Source organism: Pristiophorus japonicus, chromosome 11 (genome assembly GCF_044704955.1).
Source record: "Pristiophorus japonicus isolate sPriJap1 chromosome 11, sPriJap1.hap1, whole genome shotgun sequence".
Classification (NCBI taxonomy): Eukaryota; Metazoa; Chordata; class Chondrichthyes; family Pristiophoridae; genus Pristiophorus; species Pristiophorus japonicus.
In genome coordinates, this window is record NC_091987.1 from 70,374,705 (window position 1) to 70,395,985 (window position 21,281).

General features: G+C 41.0%; 1 protein-coding gene across 8 annotated transcripts in view; it reads right to left on the minus strand.

Annotated features, from left to right (window-relative positions):
* Positions 1-640: 640 nt before the first annotated feature.
* The window catches only part of tent5c (terminal nucleotidyltransferase 5C), a 48,957-nt gene continuing 28,316 nt past the window's right edge, over positions 641-21,281 (minus strand). For 7 of the 8 annotated variants that reach the window (XM_070893508.1, XM_070893500.1, XM_070893502.1 and 4 more), the window contains one exon: positions 641-5,222. In XM_070893508.1, coding sequence (XP_070749609.1) covers positions 4,044-5,198 — 1,155 coding nt within the window. In that variant the 5' untranslated portion in view covers positions 5,199-5,222 and the 3' untranslated portion in view covers positions 641-4,043. Of the gene's footprint in view, positions 5,223-9,267; positions 9,377-21,281 lie in introns of those variants that run through there. The other variant, XM_070893507.1, reaches the window with a different exon arrangement.

The window sequence follows — 21,281 nt, forward strand, 5'->3', positions numbered from 1 at the left end:
TCACAGACTGCAACACTTGAGTGAATGAATATTATACTGCCACTCAATTTAAATAATTAACAGCATCAAACTATAAATAAAATTCATAATAGTCTCCAAAAAAAAAACACAGGACTCACTATTTCAAATTTCCTACCAACAAATGTATCAGACTGCTACAACTTGCATCTATATAAAATGCCATTAATGTAGTAAAATATCTCAATGCGCTTCACGGAAGCATAGTCAGACCAAAAAAAAAGAGCCAAAGGAGGAGACATTAGGATAGGTGATCAAAAAGGTAGGTTTTAAGGAGAGGTGGGTGTAAAGAGGTGGAGAGGGAATTCCAGAGCTTGAGGGCTAGATGGCTGAAGGCAAATAATTTAGATAGTTAAAAGTTCACAGTAGCCTTCACACAAATCATGAAGCTGTGGGAATAAAATAAAATTACTGCTTAAGATACATTACTCAGCATGTCATATACAGAATTATAATCAGACTTGTGCAGCAACTTTTCTGCACAATCCAGACCTTGTATGATCTGGCACATCCAGTTTGTTCCTTTGCTCCATAATAACTGCAAACCACAAGACATCAGAAGTTTCTCAATTGTTTGTAGGATATCATTCAGAAAATTAGTTTAAAAATAAAACAAATTCAGTTGAGTTGACCTTTCATTGGGTAGTCTTTATTGTCAAATCGGGACCAAAGGTCTACAGGTTCTCTGGGTTTGTACAAAGCATGTACAGCAGCACAAAATCTGGAAACAAATTTGTTTTTAATATACAAACACACTGCCAGTAACAGCTCGTAGAGTAACTCTGGAAATAAAAATAGTTTTAATTCTTGCAGGAGCAAGTCTCAGTCCCAATTATCTTCAAAATTACTGCCTCACCCCCAAAAAAAACACAAAAAAGTCAAGGTTAGTAGTAATTTATTCTTTTTCCTCCTACCCCTAGTTAACAGGAAAATAACTGGTTTCAGGGTACAAAAACGCACAACAATGCATCTCACACTCACCCAGTATTTACACAATCCTGAACTAGACATTACCAGCTGGGTATCCGAGTTAGCTACACGTTTTGCAATTTTAATATGCAGTAGCAAGTTCCCGCAAGACTGAGCACACTTGCAGATCCCTGGGGGAAAAAAAGAACCATATAAAAATACCCTCTCGACTTCCCCGTTGGTTCAGTGGGTAAATCCACCATGTGGTATAGCAACAAACCATACAGACCAGGGATGTCCCAAGTTTGATTGGCTGTATGTGCTGTGTTAGCACCTCATTAGCTGGCCTCAAATGTTTTCCCCTCGTTGGGAAAGGCAGCATCATTGCCATTTCAGGTTACTACCCTAATGACGCTCCCAGAAAGTGCATATTTGAGTATCTGTGAAGACAAGACCAGGTGCAGCTGTGATGCCCTATCCCATTGTTGAACAGTTCATGAACACCATTCAGACTATAAACAATCTCACTGAAGTGTGCAAGATATCAGAAGGCTGCCACTACCTGTAGAATCACACTGCAACATAGTTCCCAGTGCAATAGAAAGGATCGAATGTGTAACTTAGAACTTGGATTGCTCCATTTCCCTTGCACAAAACAGGTTCTGGCCATACTGGGCAGCAGGTTTCCTTTCATGCACACAATTCTAATAAGGATTCACTGCTGAGCTCATCTGATGAATCTGGTGACATGTGCAATATGAAGATATTGTACAATGCACTTCAAATAATTTTACAATTTAACCTAGAGCTCTTAACTGAACTGCCCATATTAGCTAGCATTTAAAAAAAATAACCAAGTTCAACTCCTCACATCTTCACCAGTATTCTTTGATGAAATTATACTCAACAAGTGCCAATAATAAATGTCATCAAAAATATATGCAAACCCTTTACATTTGCAAAATTCTAGTCTGCTATTTTCAGTTCCATGTATTTCAGAGCTGGTGTTTTGAAATTGAGCATACAATTTTTATTAAAAAGTTATAAATTGTCAACAACATTTGTCCCCTGCACTTTAAAGTACAGCAATACTATGTTCACACTGAGTCTGGAATGTGCGCTGGACCAGTACTCATCCTGCACTGGCTGCATTTATGAATGCATAAAAGTGTAATGAAGTCTCAAAAGACAAGGCCTCACCAATAGTACACTGTGTTTTTTACATTTTTAAGTAGAGTAGAAATACTGCATAATTAGTCTTTCTGGTGTTAACTCATTCTAAACATGCCGAGTGGAGACAATTTAGTTATTTGGTGAATTTCATTAATTTTAGTGAACATGCTCAATTGATGCCCTTCTTTCTAACCTTTGCTCTCCTGCAGTATTTAAACCAAATGGGATATTAAGGAGTCAGCTTCAGGCTCAAGCACACTGGCATAGGAGAGGCATCAGGAAATGTTCTTCATTCTGATCCAATGGTTGAGAACAAAAAATCCACAAGTTACATTCAAAAGCAAACTGAAAAGGAACACAAATCTGGTCCAGAGCAAAATGTGAATTAAATTTCATCAAGCTATACTCTACCTTCGTGTGTATATTAATATCTGAAGTTATCCAAATCTATCACAAAAAAAGATAATTTGCTGCTCAGCAATTCATTAAATTTAGACAATAGCTTGGCATTGCTGTAAAAATGCTGAGAGTGTTTCTCCACCTAGGCCTCAGCAAACTCCACATTTCTTTTACACCATGAACCAAACTTTTTGACAGCCAGTGTGCCACACACTGGCCAACTTAGAATCCATAAAGTTCAAATTACATTTCTCTTTATTCTTTATCCACACCAGAGAGTATACTGGAGTAAGGATACAGATTAAGAATTGACACTTTTATAGACCTCATACATTTTGAACCCAGCCTTACTGGACTGAAGAGAACAATGATTTCAGTATACTGAAACTTCCATTGCTTGGGAATGTGGTTTAGATTAAAAGGCTGATGTAAGCAGCCAAAAAAAAAACTATTCATACTCATTATGGTGCCAAAGCAACAAAAAAAAAGCATTAACATAATTTTCTGCACCAAAATAATTCAACATTGTAGCTCACTCTAGCGGAGGCTGCACTGAATTCATTAACATGAACTAAACTGGGAGAATATAACTAATCTTCAAACTCTCGAGCTCAATTCTCAGAATAGGTTTGGAGCTTGTACAAAATAAAGGGAACATGAAATTTTTCCTTCTAAAATATTTTTTGCAACAAAGAACTTTCATCAAGTTTTATTTATCCTCAAACTTTTCAAATGATGTCAAGTAATGTTATAATTTATACAGGAGGTAGAAATTCTCATTACTCACTCCTCAGTAATACAAATGGCCCATACTGGTAAGATGTAAATAATGAGCCAATCAAAATAATTGCCTATCTATACAATTTGGTTTGCAGTTGTGCATTGGAGCTTTGCAGGCTTATACCACAGGCACACCAATTCACTTTCCTCTTCCCATCCACCCCATGAGTCACTACAGGAACTACTTACCATTTTGCCTGAAATGTGAGCTATAAACTACAAATTCCTAGGTTTGTGGTCTTGATTCCAAACAACTTATTGAGGAACCACTGCTCACCATTGTGCATCCCCTATATTTACTTTTGTAATTGTCACCATTAGACCAGTTTGTTTCTCTTTAATGTTGAATTATTTTGTGAACTGCTTATTAGCAATTTTGCTCTAAAAAATTAACACATTAATTACTGGTACACAGTGCAAGGAAGATAGATATCCATTTTGGATTCCTTTTATAGAAAGTGAAAGTTACAATTCCAGAACACTATGACACAGTGTACTATCAGGACTCTTGCTGGTGTTGAGTCTCCCTTCCTAAATTTGTGCTCCACCCAACATAGTGCCATTTCTTTTTTTTGGATCTTCCCTATAGCAAAAATTAATGTGTGCATATGAAGCTTGTATTCTCATTGCAGTTTAATACATGCAACTTGTACAACAGCCATAGGGTGTGCTCCCTTCTCAGCTAATGTGAATGAAGAAGCCATTAAGGTGAACTGAGCTACGTCAATCTGCACACAAGTCAACTGTGAACATAGCATTACTTATTAGTTGCAGGGAAGCCAGGTAGGATACGATTGTTGGTATGAGGTGGCAGTGTGCGCTACATAGTAGTTGCTAAAGTTTGCATCACTGACATATGGAGCAGGCTGGTAATAACAAGTGACATTGGTGACATTGGGGATGATGTTCTGCTCTGCCAGCACCCTGAGGGCCAAGAGGCTGATTAGGTTGAGAGTTTGGCGTCTTTCATGTCCCATCAGACAAACGGTGCTCTCATTCACAACATTCCTCAAGATCATCAGGTAATCGTATTTGCTTTTCTCCTCTCCAATGAAGTGGTTCTGGAGGTAGATTTCCAGTTTTCTCTGTTGTTCAGTAATGTCTGGGAAATCAATAAAGAAACGGGAACACATGTACCGCTCTAAGCATTTGATTACTTCTTCACTGGCTGGCTTGAATTCTCGGACTAGAAGATTGCAATATTTCAGCAGTCCTCCTCCTCTGATTTCCTCTGGAGTTTTGGTTGCAATTAGAGTATTCCTGAGGTGGCCTAATGCTTCCTCGAAGTCCCCATATACACTTTCCCCAATCACTGTTGGGTGAAAGTGCTCACTCATTGGGTTCTCAGAGTAATCATAATAAAATAAGAGAGAATCCAAGATGATCTGGAAGGAATCAACGCTGAACTCAAACTGTCGACGGAGGGAGTCCACAAATTTCAGCTCCACGTTCTTGCCATTATTGTTGGAGAGGGAGATCAAGCTCCAGCGGTCTGTATCCGTGCAAACTTTCACCATTTTTTTCACATAGACCTCCTTGAGTGTAAGTGGTGTGATGCGTTCCTTGTTGACTCCTTCTGGAAGAAACTCCAACAGACAACCCAACACCACATCTTTTACCAGCTGGAATTCAGTTTCCCCTGGTAGATCAACCCCAAAAATTAAGTCCAAATCTTTGTAGTTTAAGCCATTATCCTTTACAAGGACATGGCTGGCTGCTGACCCATTAAGACGGATATCCCGTACTAGAATTCCACTTTCAAAGAGCCTGGTCCTTACAGTCTTAACCACATCTTTGAGTCTGACCTCTAATGTTGGAAAATTTCCACGGCCATGAATAAGGACCACCTCAGTAAGGACATCATTCAGACTGCTCACTTGATCCCAGCTCAGCACACTAGTGGCTTTACTTTCTGCCATATTGAGTCTTTGGGCTTCAATCAGCTGGAAAGAAAAAAATATATACATTACATCACACCTATTTTACACATAAAATAGCACACCTTTTGAAAGATTGTGACTAAAACAGTAATAAATACACCAAAGATAAAAGTCTCAAGAATAAAAAAAGGGGCCACTAAAATTGCTAGGCTGCTTGTTCTGCATCAAGTCTGAAATTGCAGGTTAGAAAGGGGTTGGAAGTTTTCATCCCATATTAAAGTTCACTTTTGTATTTACTGCCCATTTATAACAGATCTTCTTGCATTGCATTAAGCAAGGACAGATGGAAACTTCTGTTTTGGCATATTACAACAGTATAATAATCCATTATGACTAATAATATATATTTGATTTTCAACAAGTTCAATTACCAAGATCAAATGAGTAGCAGCAACTGGAGCCAGTATATTTAGCAGCTTCCAACCCAGCTGATTTTCCTTTGTTTACAAACTAAAGTTAATTTGTTACATAGTGCAGTATGAACACAGCAAATAACCAGCAAGGTCATTCAAGCTCATGTCAGGGCACCTTGACAATTGTTCTTTTAGACCCATACGTCAAAGAAACCTAATCAATTGCTGCAACCATTATTCTAGACTTCAAAAATGAAATGGCATATCTGAAATTATCATTTTGTTGAACAGACTCCAAACAACCTTATCACTGAGGGCATCAAACAAGGTTTTACAGCAAGACAAAATATACAGTAATTTGCAGGGTTACACAATGAATCAATTTGCAATTAGAAGGGTTGAATTTTCAAAAAGTTAAGACTTGCATTTATATAGCAACTTCCACAACCTCAGGACATCCCAAAGTATTTTACAGACAATTAATACTTTTTGAAGAGTAGTCACTTCTGTAATGTAGGAAATGCAGCAACCAAATTAAACAAAGCAAGCTCCCACAAGCAGCAATGAGATAATGACCAGAAATCACCAACAGAGGCAAGAGCACTTTGACTGAATGAAACTTGGATCTCCTGAATGACATCAAATTAGAGAGGTTAAACCTTTGTAGAAACCCATTTCATGATTATAAACTTATACTGAACTGAGTGCAGCTGAATTAGTTTTGGATTGCTCTAGCAAAGAACCAACACTGACACAATGAGTCAAATGGCCTCTCAATGCTCCTAGCATAAAGCTACAATGCAGATTTTGCATTTCTATTTATTGTAGGATCCAATTCTTTTTTCACAGAAATTGGGGATATTTTTAAAAAAAGAAACTGAACCCGACAGAATGTTAAATGCTCGTTGATAAATGCTTTAAAGATTAGTGCTCGTTGGAGCATTCAGAGACTAATCACACTGCTGCTCTCTTCTTGCAGCCCATATATCTTTCTCTGCTTCATATATTTATTCAGTTCTCTTAAAAGATGCAGTGACCCTTGCATCATTCACTGCTCAAAATAGTTAATGTTCCAACAGTGCTCGAGTAAAAATATTTTTCCTAATCCCACTCCATCAGGAATTTTAAATTAATTAGTGATTCCTCCTCAGTGACTTCCCAACATCCTGCCAAAACACAATCATTTTTTTTAAATTCCAAGACTCCTCTGTGCTTTCTCCGCTCTGGTCAGGGGGGAAAAAAAGTTCAAGTACCACAAGGCCCTCCTCATGACAGTTTTTAATCCCTGGCATCATCCTACACAGTGAGCAGACATTGTACCCTCTTTATAATAGTATTCTCAAAATGGTACAATGTGCTCCAACTGTTGCCTAACCAAAGCTTTGAATAAATGTATTACTTCTTTACTATTGTTCTCTTGCACCCTTATTTATAAGATCCAAAATGTGGTTGGCATTTTAAAAATTAATAGCCTGATCGACATGCACTCCCAATTTCAGGGATTTATGCAAACTCTTGGGTCATTCTGTTCATCTACATCTTACCATTGAAAGTCTACTCCCATTCCTCATTTTCCTCCAAAAATGAATTACCTCAAGCCTATCCATATTAAATTGCATCTATCACCTTGTCTTTGTCCTTCTGGAAGTCTTTTACAACCATTTTCACTACTTATCAAATCCCCTACTTATGTATTCTTAGCAAATTGAGATTGTGCTCCATATGTCCATGTCATCTATATACAGTCCTGCAACAAAAAGTGGACCCATTATGGAACCCAATTCTATGAGACAACAATTGTAATCCTTCTCCAATCTGAACATCCATTAACACAAACCTTTTGCTTCCTGTCTGTTGCCCACTTTACTATCCAGACAACTTCATTTCCTCATACCATGCATCTGAATATTTCTAACAAGTCACTTGGGAAAAGTTATTGATCACCTTCTGAACATTCATATCCACTCCATCACTTTACCTATCCAGTGACTGGTCAAATACTCAAATCTGTCAAACAGTACTTGCCTTTAACAATCTGTTTTAGCTGTCTTTGAATGTCCCATGCATATCTAAATGCTTACTAACTTGATCTTGAATTATGGATTTTAAGAATTTGCCCACAACAGATTTGTTCAACCAGTCTTGAACAGAGGTGTTATGTTGGCAACCATCCAGTTCATGCCACAATTTGCATATCTGAAGGAGGATTAATAAAACAAACAAGATTTTACAACACTCTACTGGGTTGAATTAATCCCCTGCAATAACTACACAGTTTTGCAACCTGATATTTGCATAAATACACTTAATCCTTCACATGCCTCTACATAAATACTTTCGCTTAGAGATAATACAAATAAAATTAAATTAATGTCAATTCTTCTAATCTAAACAGTTAACTTTTTCACATTCTTGTTTCAACAAGAATTAGTGGCAATGATAAGCAAGTCTTTCTGAAGCCATGTTATATAACAAGAAATAGGAGCAGGAGTAGGCCATATGGCCCCTCAAGCCAGCTCCGCCATTCAATAAGATCATGGCTGATCTGATCATGGACTCAACGCCATGATGGGACACATCCAAGCCAAATGATTCACATACAAGCCAAATGATTCACATACATTGTCTTATTGATTAATATCCTCAGTTCCTCCCTAAATATTTGTTCCAATGTTGAAGTAGTTAAGAAAGGGACCAAAAAGTACTTAAAAACACCAAAGATGATCTTGGAAGCCATAAAGCTCATGGACATCCAATTCAAAAACTCACAATTGCTAGTATTACTAAATTTAGTGAAGCTATTTAGCTATTCTGCCTACATTACTAAAACCACACACTCTTACAGGGTCACTTAGATATCTGGTATTCCCCAGAAAGATGGAGTGCATAGTAACTAAAAAGTAACATTTATAATGTGGTTATGAGAAAGTATAACCACACACAGCACTATTAAAAGGGCTCTTAGAATTGAATTAACCATACATTTGAAAAATATGCTCACCAAAAGTAATGAAAACATTTCAATCTTGATTTAAAAAAATATATCTATCTTGAATTCCCTTGAAAATTAAAGTAAAAAATAATGGCATTGATATTAGTTAGTTATTTTCAGCTGCAAATATATTCAAACTCACTAACATGAAGCATAAATAAATATTTTAAACCTCCAAAAAACTTTAAATCTTAATTTCAAACTTAAAATTTAGCCAAGCTATTTAGCTAGACTGCCTACATTACTAAAAGCCTACACCCACGCACACTTAGGTAACTGCGAAGTTCTTCAGTTATTTGAACCATATAATGCAAACACCAAGGGATTAAACTGGGTAAAACAAAACTATTCGTTTTAGTTTCTTTAAGTGAACAACTGGTTTACCTTATTACCAATTAGATTGTAAAGTAACACTTGGCAAATAACAAGACGAAATAACTAAACGCCTTTCCTGCATAAACAGAACAATTTGCTGGAGTAGAACGTGAGGAAGCAATACGCTTTCAGTTACATCTTACAACATTCTACTTAACCGGAATGACAGAAAAGCACAAGCGGAATTGTAGTAGCACCCACATTTCCGTGCACACAGAACAAACGCTACAGTGCAGCGAGTACCCCACTGCCGTCCCTGCTGCAATTTATAGACTTCAGACCGCTTCACAGGCAACCATTCCTGAACCTTTCCACCGCACAAACACACCTGCAACACATATTAGCAAGAACGAAACCCGACTTCAACGGAAAGTCGCTCCGCTTTTAGTAAACTGCACTTCTTTGTATCCTGGAATAAACACCCAGCACGCACTTAGTTCTTTCCTCGAACTATTTCGTTGCAAAGGATCCAACTGAACGGGATTAATCCGAGCCGCCCTCCTGATTGGCTGCCAGTTCACGTGTTGTTGGACGATGTTTAAATGATAGAGGTGGGTTGGTAACTGGAAGCCTTTGGTTTTGAGCTATTATTACACTGTTATCTAAGGAATTATTATACAACTTCAACTCGTTATGGTGACTTCACATCAACAGTGATATTTAAAGAAGCACTTTGTTCATTGTGAAACAGTGTTTGCTAAAAACTTTGGTTACCAATAACAACAAAAACCTGTAATTATATAAGCGCCTTTAACATAGTAAAACATCCCAAGGCGCTTCACAGAAGTATTAGAAGACAAACAATTTTACACCGAGCCATATAAGGAGAAATTAGGGCAGATGTCCAAAAGCTAGGTTAAAGAGGTAGGTTTTAAGACATGTTTTAAAGGAGGAAAGAGAGGTAGCGAGGCGAAGAGGTTTAGGGAGAGAATTCCAGAGCTTAGGGCCGAGGCAACAGAAGGCTCGGCCACCAATGGTTGAGCGATGATAATCAGGGATGCTCAAGAGGGTATTATTGAGTAGACTAGGCCTATATTCTCTAGAGTTTAGAAGAATGAGAGATGATCTCATTGAAATGTACAAAATTCCTACAGGGCTTGACAGGGTGGATGCAGGGAGGATGCTTCCCTTGGTTGGGGAGTCTAGAACCAGGGAGTCACAGTCTCAGAATAAAGGATTGGCCATTTAGGACTAAGATGAGGAGAAATTTCTTCACTCAGAGGGTGGAATCTTTGGAATTCTCTACCCCAGAGGGCTGTGGAGGCTCAGTCGATGAGTATATTCAAGACAGAGAGCGATAGATTTTTGGCTATTAAGGGAATCAAGGAATATGGGGATAGTGCAGGAAAGTGGAGTTGAGGTAGAAGATCAGCGATAATCTTATTGAATGGCAGAGTAGGCTTGAGGGGCCGAATGGCCTACTCCTGCTCCTATTTCTTATATTCTTATGTTCTTATTATAGGAGCGCAGATATCTTGGGGGGTTGTGGGGCTGCAGGAGATTACAGAGATAGAGAGAAGCAAGGCCATGGAGGGATTTGAAAAATATAAATTGCATTGAAATGCTTCATCAAATGATTTGCACATGCCAATCAACAAAAATATTATGAGGTTCAATCTTCCTCATTAATCAAAAATAAGTTTGCCAAAGTATATGTATTTTTTAATTATGTTTTCATTTTTAAAAAATTCATTCATTTTAATATATTTCTGCAAAGGTTTTTTTCCCTTACATTTAATCTTCGTGTGCGAAACCATATACCATTGCCCTGCTTGTAATGTTGTGGCCTGGATGAGCCCATATTTTGTATTTGTGTTGAATGTGAGAGGATGCAGCCTCTGTTCAATTATTTGAGGGGGCTGCTCCTCAACTTCTGGCTCCACCTCAGTCCAACGCTGCTGATCACCCAATGCGGGGGACAGGGGGACAAGTCGGTGGACCAAGTCGGGGCAGGGAGGTGGTCGCTCTGGCTGCCTGCATCTTCTTCGCGGTCTTGTCCGCACCTGAGTGACCTTAGCGAGGGAGCATGCGATGTCCATCATTACACTTGAGACCTCCCATGACTGGTGGGCACCACAAGGACTGGAGTGTTTAGTGGACAATGGGAGCAATATTATAATTTTGTTTTATAAGTTTCCTTTGTTCATTATTTTATAGTTATGTTCTTTTATTAGTTGTACCCCTTAAAAATGGGGCACATTTTTTAAAGAAATGGTATTCAGGCAATCCAGTGTTTCCTTGTCGGACTTTATAAAAAGGTATACCGTTGCCTGCCCGAGGGGATAGAACAGCCACCTGCTCACCATTAATCCCACTCGAAGTAGCTAAAACAGACTGAGGTGAGCAGCAACCCCTATTTGGGGAACAGCTCCCCCTTTTGGAGAAATGGTTGATCTCTGCTTGCAGGCTCCAATTGAGGTCACACCACCATCATGAGTACAAATTACTCACCATTCCAGACATTGTGCTGCCACTTAGGTTTGAACAGAAATATTTTATCATTCTATTTTGCCAATAAAATACTGAACCCCTTCCTCGTTATCACTCATTTTAATCATGTTGTTGCAAAATTTAAATTAATTGCTACCTTTTATGACTACTATTTCTGATAGAACAGACTTTGGGGCCCTTTAATAAATACTACTTTCCCCATGACAAACAAGAAACATGAATTAATTTACCTACTACAAAACATATGAAGCTTGGCTGGAGAGTCACTCGTTATGTGAAATAACACATGTCCTGGCAGGTTACAAACACATATTATCTGGCATGTTCTCTGCTATGCAACTTGGGGGTCCTGGTCTAAAGTTTATCTATAGTCGACTAGTATTTCAAAGATAATAGGAGACAGAGAGCCTAGTGTCCAATTAAATGTAATTTAAATCGTTTTGATGTTTGAGAGGAATTTTCCTTTTTCCCACACTTAACCACCAGTTCAAATCATGGCTCCTCTGCCTGATATCAACCCGCACAAATTGTGTTCTGCAAAATATACCCCTAAACGTTTGCAATTCCAGCCAGTATGAGATCAGAATGTGTAATTCAACAGGATTTGCGTTGCCAAGTGTGTACCAGAGTGCAGTCACTATGGGATTCTCTCTGGCAATAACTTGCAGCATATCAGCGATTCAGTTGATGTACATTGCATAGTGGCCAGACAGAGATTAAGTACTTTTACTAGTCACATCAATTTTCATTGATCTATGAGACACATTCCACTAACTCATTATAAAAGAAAGGACTTGCATTTTTACAACATCTTTCACGACCTAAGAATGTCCCAAACTGTTTTATAGCCAATGAAGATTTTTGAAGTGTAGTCACTGTTGTAATGTAGGGAAATGCAGCAGCAAAGTTGTGCACAGCAAGGTTCCATAAACAGATACATAACCATATAATATTTTTTTTAAGTGATGTTGGTTGAGAGAACTCCCCTGCTCTTCTTCAAAATCGTGCCATGGGATCGTTTATATCCACCTGAGAGAGCAGACAGAACCTCAGTTTAACATCTCATCTGAAAAACAGCATCTCTGACAACGTAGCACTCTCTCAGTACTGCAGCCTAGATTTCTGTGCTCAAGTCTCTGGAGTAGGACTTGAATCCACAACCTTCTGACTCAGAGGCACAGGTGACACTGTGTTCAAGTACCTGAAGTGAGGCTTGAACCCATGACTTTGTGATTCAAAAGTGGTAGTGCTGCCACTGAGGCAAGCTAACACTTAACAAATCAGGAAACATACATAGAAACATAGAAAATAGGTGCAGGAGTAGGCCATTCGGCCCTTCGAGCCTGCACCACCATTCAATAAGATCATGGCTGATCATTCCCTCAGTACCCCTTTCCTGCTTTTTCTCCATACCCCTTGATCCCTTTAGCCGTAAGGGCCATATCTAACTCCCTCTTGAATATATCCAATGAACTGGCATCAACAACTCTCTGCGGTAGGGAATTCCACAGGTTAACAACTCTCTGAGTGAAGAAGTTTCTCCTCATCTCAGTCCTAAATGGCCTACCCTTTATCCTAAACTGTGTCCCAGATTCTGGACTTCCCCATCATCGGGAACATTCTTCCCGCATCTAACCTGTCCAATCCCGTCAGAATCTTGTAAGTTTCTATGAGATCCCCACTCATCCTTCTAAACTCCAGTGAATACAGGCCTAGTCGATCCAGTCTCTCCTCATATGTCAGTCCCGCCATCCCTGGAACCTGGTGAACCTTCGCTGCACTCCCTCAATAGCAAGAACGTCCTTCCTCAGATTAGGAGACCAAAACTGAACACAATATTCCAGGTGAGGCCTCACCAAGGCCCTGTACAACTGCAGTAAGACCTCCATGCTCATATACTCAAATCCCCTAGCTATGAAGGCCAACATACCATTTGCCTTCTTCAACGCCTGCTGTACCTGCATGCCAACTTTCAATGACTGATGAACCATGACACCCAGGTCTCATTGCACCTCCCCCTTTCCTAATCTGCCGCCATTCAGATAATATTCTGCCTTCATGTTTTTGCCCCAAACTCACATTTATCCACATTATACTGCATCTGCCACGCATTTGCCCACTCACCTAACCTGTCCAAATTACCCTGCAGCCTTTTAGCGTCCTCCTCACAGCTCACTCCGCCACCCAGCTTAGTGTCGTCTGCAAACTTGGAGATATTACACTCAATTCCTTCATCTAAATCATTAATGTATATTGTAAAGAGCTGGGGTCCCAGCACTGAGTCCTGCGGCACTCCACTAGTCAATGCCTGCCATTCTGAAAAGGACCCGTTTATCCCGACTCTCTGCTTCCTGTCTGCCAACCAGTTCTCTATCCACGTCAGTACATTACCCCCAATACCATGTGCTTTGATTTTGCACACCAATCTCTTGTGTAGGACCTTGTCAAAAGCCTTTTGAAAGTTCAAATACACCACATCCACTGGTTCTCCTTTGTCCACTCTACTAGTTACATCCTCAAAAAATTCCATAAGATTTGTCAAGCATGATTTTCCTTTCATAAATCCATGCTGACTTGGACCGATCCTGTCACTGCTTTCCAAATGCGCTGCTATTTCATCTTTAATAATTGATTGCAACATTTTTCCCACTACTGATGTCAGGCTAACCAGTCTATAATTACCCGTTTTCTCTCTCCTTCCTTTTTTAAACAGTGGTGTTATATTAGCTACCCTCCAGTCCATAGAAACTGATCCAGAGTCGATAGACTGTTGGAAAATGATCACCAATGCATCCACTATTTTTCTATGGCCACTTCCTTAAGTACTCTGGGATGCAGACTATCAGGCCCCGGGGATTTATCGGCCTTCAATCCCATCAATTTCCCTAACATAATTTCCCGCTTTATAAGGATATCGTTCAGTTCCTCCTTCCCACTAGACCCTCGGTTCCCTAGTATTTCCGGAAGGTTATTTGTGTCTTCCTTCGTGAAAACAGAACCAAAGTATTTGTTTAACTGGTCTGCCATTTCTTTGTTCCCCATTATAAATTCACCTGAATCTGACTGCAAAGGACCTATGTTTGTTTTCACTAATCTTTTTCTCTTCACATATCTATGGAAGCTTTTGCAGTCAGTTTTTATGTTCCCAGCAAGTTTCCTTTTATACTCTATTTTCCCCCTCCTAATTAAATCCTTTGTCCTCCTCTGCTGTATTACAAAACTCTCCCAGTCCTCAGGTTTGCTGCTTTTTCTGGCCAATTTATCTGCCTCTGCCTTGGATTTAACACTATCCTTAATTTCCCTTGTTAGCCACGGTTGAGCCACCTTCCACGTTTTTTTAGTCCAGACAGGGATGTACAATTGTTGAAGTTCATCCATGTGAAGGGAAGACCAAGTGCTGACTGAAAAAATGGCATGTTACGAAACTGTCCTTTTTTTTGTGGAGGGAACGAAAGCAATATAAAATAGAAGCAAATTAAACTACCATAAATTGTTTTGGTTATTTTTCTCCTCATCTACTGAAGATGCTCACTCTTTGCTGGAGAATGATTTCACAGTTGTTTAGTCAATCCCCAGTACTTTGCTCAAGAAGGCTTTATTTATCTGTGTCTTTGACACTGCCAACAGGCTATGCAATCATGAGGGAATCATAGCCAAGGCCAATTATATTCTCAACCAATAACAATGTACAGACATTTTCAGCAGGAGTCCTTGGATAGCGATCAGGAGCAGAAACCCAGGCAAGTTTTCCAATTGTAGCTTTCCCTATTCTCACCCCTATGAAGATCAACCAATTTAGTAGAAACTAGAAATTGAACCTTGGATCCCTTCAGTATGGTTCAGCTACTTCAGCTGAAGAGACTCATGAACAATGTTATAAATTACTTTGGCTATACCTTTCAGAAAGATATATATAAAACATCCCGTAACAATACAACAAATTTATTTCCAAGAATGCTGTTCCATATTTATAATAATAGAATACTTTAAATAGTACTGAAAAGCATCATTTACACTGGCTAATCTCTGGCAATTACTGGGGAAGGATAGATCTCAAACTGACCTGTTTCAATAAACGATTACATTACTGTTTGGAAAAGTGAGAATTGGGGCCATTGAGGCAATGCTTAACTCTCACACATCTTAAAAAGATGGGAGCTCCATACCCTTGACGATTAAAGTTACCCTGATTATAACACTCAGAAAGAAAGTTAATAGTAGGAATAAAAATATTTCCACAGCTATGACATCACAGTGACATCATAAACCAGTTTCAACTGATTTCATCGGCTGCAAATCATTGATTATATTTTTCCACTTTTCATAAGATAGCAAGTGCTATAGATGGAATATGCCATAGACATTAGTGTAATATAAAATACTCACCACTTATGTGGCTGACCATAATGCATTGATGACTTTGTAATTTATGGGTCAGTCTCACTTGTGAAGCTATTTGTTAAATCACACTGTCCATGAGATTATTTACTTATTCAGTACATTTTTGGATTATGTTACTTGATCTTCAGTGACTTTGCCCCATGAGAAAAATAAGAAAACAAATTTGTACCTCTTTCTGCCACAATCTCTTCAATTCTTCCTGTCTCCCTTGCTTAGCCTTTCTGTTCATAGTCTACTGTTTCTGACTGTCTATTTCTCTCTCTCTATGTGGCTCTCATATGCTTTATTTCATTATATTATCTAGCTGTCCCGTACAACCAGAATACATATCAGGAAACAATGACTTATAAAACATAAATCACTCACATCACATTCACTATAACTCACACACGTATGTAACACCAATGAGCAATGCAATCAGTGAGACTCTGGTTTATTTCAGGTAAACCACTATTATCCAACATATATCTTCTCTAGTGGTCAAATGTTTCCTTGTCTGAAAATTCTATGGTTTCTATGTTCAACTGAATAAGCTCCCACCAAAATAAATAGATGTGTGTTCATTTTTCTTTTAATACAGGTTTTACACAGTTATACATATGTTAAGCATTGTAGATTATAGTTAGTTATATTTAGACATAAAATCTGTTTTGACCCACATTTTCAATTCAGGTTTATAAATTTCAATTATAAATTTCATATAGTCACCTACCACTATTTTCTCTTCTGTAAACAGGTATGATATGGCATACACAAAGTACATGGGTACAGTAGTGTAGTGGTTATGGTATTGGACCATTACCCTCAGAGTGCATAAATTCAAATCCCACCATACTTTGTGAAATTACATTCAATACCTCTGATCATTTGTAGGCTAACACCAGAAAGTGACCATTAAAAACTGCTGGATTATTATTAAAAAAACAACTGTCTCACTAGTGTCTATCAGAGAAAGGACCCTACCAACCCTAACTGTGACTCTGGTCCACACTACGTGGTTGATTCTTAATGCTCAGTGAAGCGGCCTAGCTAAGCTACACAGTTGTACGAACAATCACTAGTAGAAAGCCCACCATTTTCTCAGGACAATTAGTGTGGCCTTGCTCTTCCAGCATTGCCCAAATCCTGAGAACACATTTTTAAAAGCAGTACTCATATATATTTTTTAAAGCTTTTGTTTTCCTCTGGTATTATATATGAACACCAGATGTGGAATAGGCAAACTATGGTTCGCTGAGTGCGACAGGGGAAAACCACTGTCAGCAATCAAACTGTGTACATGCACCAGCAGGCCAATCACAATATGACAACACAGACTTGCAGACCAATAGTATGCGAGAGGGGGGTGTGTGTGGGTGTGCGCTACTAATGTAAACTGTATAAATGAAGCTGGCCAAGAATCACGTGTGTGACTTTTTGTAATGGAGATCTGAAGATGTAACGAATACATGCTGCAATAAAGTTCACCTGAATCTACCACCGGACCCCGAATCTCATTAAGAATGAAGAGATCTAACAATTCCGAACAGGATCGCGGAAGGAACACAAGACTAAATCCCGGACATCGGACCTATGTCGCGACACGGAGGTAAGGACACCTCTTTATAAAAGTCCTCGGTTGTTGTCTAAGATTTATCTTTCCCTCACGCGATTCTAAAAAGAACCTCCGGTCGGTAGTCGGCTCGAGACCCCATCCCGAGAGCTCTCACATCGGCGGTGTCCGAGACACCGACCCGGCTAAAACAGCCCGCGGCTCGAGACCCCATCCCGAGAGCTCTCACATCGGCGGTGTCCGAGACACCGACCCGGCTAAAACAGCCCGCGGCTCGAGACCCCATCCCGAGAGCTCTCACATCGGCGGTGTCCGAGACACCGACCCGGCTAAAACAGCCCGCGGCTCGAGACCCCATCCCGAGAGCTCTCACATCGGCGGTGTCCTGACGAGACACCGACCCGGCTAAAACAGCCCGCGGCTCGAGACCCCATCCCGAGAGCTCTCACATTGGCGGTGTCCGAGACACCGACCCGGCTAAAACAGCCCGCGGCTCGAGACCCCATCCCGAGAGCTCTCACATCGGCGGTGTCCTGACGAGACACCGACCCGGCTAAAACAGCCCGCGGCTCGAGACCTCTAAGAAATCGGTACAATGGCGGAGGAAAAGGACAAACACTTGCCTATCACCGTTAAAGGCGGGCTGGCCCCACCTAATGTCTCAGACGGCGAAATTCTACGGCAACTAAAAGAGCAACATTTTGACTTATCCAAAACCTGTACCGAGGTCGAATTAAGGTATGGCACCTCCAAGGGACAGTGGACCTTGGACGAAATAAAGAAGGTCTGGGGAAAAACAACCCGCCTGAAGGAGAAGGATCGTATCTAATGGTCCCTAGTCGTTATGGGTCAGATCCGACAGTGAAATGAAACCATAAAACAGTCGCAATATGACCGCGATTCAACGACTGCAAAGGACCAAAAGAAGGTGATTTGTGAACAGTTGGAAAAAAAAACTTGAATTAGAAAAGGCGCGAACGGAAATTACGAAGCTTAAGGCGGAAGTTGAAAAATTGAAAAATCAGTCATGTAACGGACCAGTAAAGTAACCGAAAGCAGAATGCACCGGGTTCTGGCCGCGATATCCAAGTCTGTGCCAGATAGGAGAGGACCAACGGAAGATGCAGAGGCATGAAGCGTGCTTGGAAACAGATACTGAGTCTTCTAGCGAATCCAGCGTGGAAAGCGACATTGTCTCTCGGACGAAGCTTGCCCCGCTGAAGAAAAAACGGGTTAAGATTAAGACGGAGGAAACTACTGACGCAGAGGGTGTGAAGACATGCCAAGCCAAGTACGCCCAGCATTACTACCACCAACCGGCGGACCCACAGAAAATTGATAAGTGATCTAAAGAACTGCCGCACCCCAAAAAGGGGGAAATAAAGACGTGGGAACAGCTGGATCGTATAAACGGCATCTACCACCTTCACCCGTGGGACGGGGTCCAGGTTCTGACTGTAATGGTGCCTGGACGAGCAGCAAGAAGACTGAATAGGGAAGTAGAAAATGCCCTTGGCGAGGATGAACAACTATTAAATGCTGGGTGGCAGACGGTCAGGCAATGGTCGCAGGTATTCAGTCCTGCAAAGACGGATTGGGGAAAAATTGCAGCCTGCCAGCAGAAAGCCACGGAAGAAATGTTAGAATATGAAGAACGATTTAAAATTGTGTGGTTGGAACACTCGGGGATGAACAACGACGGACCTGATGAAATGGACCAGAGCACTTCTGGACCCATGAAAGCTGCCTTCGTTGCCGGCATAAAACCAGAATGATCAAAAATGCTGAAGATGACCTTACCTGATTGGGAACACCCAGGAACAACCTTTGCGGCGCTGGTGGATCGGTGTGACCAATTGGATAGAGATATGGGAGCTAAAGTCCGAACCATGCAGGGCAGGGTGGAAACCCAAGGATCCTGCCAGACAACCGTCAGGAAAATTACCTGGAAAATGCCACTATTGTGGGAAGGAAGGTCACTGGGCCAAAACCTGCTGAGCAAAAGTATAAGGAAATGGACGTCAAGGGTATAACCTGACACAGGCAAGGTCCACATTCGGACAACAGCAGCTTCTTGGAGAAATTTAAGCAGCTCTCCACACAGCAACAAGAGGAGTTGATAAAAGCAACAAAAAACTAGAGAAGCCTGCTTTCTCGCAGCATCCCTCTTGGCACTGATACAACAACAAGGGGATGGGATATATGTATCTATGAAGGTGGGCGATCAAGAAATAGACTTTCTCCTGGATACAGGAGCAGAATTGACATGTTTACCCCTACGCTATAAAAAGCTAATACCACTGGATGGCACGGTACAAACAGCCTATGGGGTTGGGGGTCACGATCTGGTGCTCAGTCAAACCAGACTCATGTGCCTAGGACTTGGCCCACACGAATTGGCTACATCGATCTGGACAGGTCCCGTGGATCAAGCCCTTTTGGGAATGGATCTCTTGACTCAATTGGATTCCTCGTTGCATTTTGAGGATGATCAGGTAACGTGGTCTATTAGATCTTTATGGAAAGAGGAACTGAAGGAACACCCAATATGGGCTCAAGATAAAAACGACTGTGGCCTGCTCCAGATAGAGCCCTCATCATTTACTGGGAGCTCTCCTCCGTGCAAGAAACAGTATCCCATCAGTCCCACCTTCATTGTAGGAATCCCACCCATCATTCAACAACTAGAAGAGCAGGGCACGCTGGTCAAGACACATAGTTCATCCAATAGCCCAGTATGGCCTGTGTAGAAAGCCAACAAGGCCTGGCGTCTAACCATCGATTACAGAATGGCCAACCAGTGTATCGATCACTTTTGGTGGCGAGCCCCTCCACCATTTTTCAGGCTCTAACACCAGAACATAAATACTTCTCGGTCATCGATATGGCCAACGGGTTTTAGTCAGTACCATTGGCACCTGAGGTCCAATCATGGTTTGCCTTCACCATCCAACAGCAACAGTACACATGGACTCGGCTACCGCAGAGTTTTCATAACAGCCCTAAGGTATTCCATATGGCCTTGCAAAGCCAGTATGTCGATGATATTTTGTTGGCCTCTAACACAGAAGAACAGCACGCGCGAGACCTACACACACTACTGGACGACCTATTGTCTTCTTAACACAGATGAGGCTGCACACAGGGAGGTTAAAGTAACAGTGACCTCAGTCTTTAATAAGACATTCCAGAGCAAGGAACAGGCCTCAGGGGCCGGCTTATATACAGTGCTCCCTTGGGACTTCAGGGGATGAGCTCCCTGGTGGCGGAACATGGGAGTGCATGCTTTACACAACATCACTCCACCCCCCCCCACCCCCAAAGTCAAAGTGAAAACTATTTGCAAGGTGAGGCGGTTGGGAGCCTTTCTTTCCCTGGTGGACCACCTCGGTACAAATGTCTGTGCTGGTGTGTTGGCTGTGCCCTCGCTGGGCTGGCGTGTTGTTGGCCCTGCAGGGCTGCTAGGTGAGCCGGGCCTTGCTGGGCTGTTGGGCGTGATGGGTTTGATTTCCTGGTCCGGTGTGGTGTCGTTGATCCTTTGGGTATGTGTTGTGGGCTCGAAAAAGGTGGTGTCTGCTGTGGGTTGTTCAGGGCAATCTGTGAACCGCAGCCTCGTTTGGTCCAGGTGCTTTCTGCAAATTTGTCCATTGTCTAGTTTGACTACAAACACCCTATTCCCTTCTTTAGCTATCACCGTGCCCGCGATCCACTTGGGACCATGTCCATAGTTTAGCACATACACAGGGTCATCCAGATCAATTTCCCGTGACACAATGGCACAACCATTGTTTACATTTTGTTGCTGCCGCCTGCTATCTACCTGATCATGCAGGTTGGGGTGAACCAGCAAGAGTCTGGTTTTAAGTGTCTTTATCATGAGTAGCTCAGCCGGGGGCACCCCTGTGAGCGAGTAGGGTCTCGTGCGGTAGCTGAGCAGT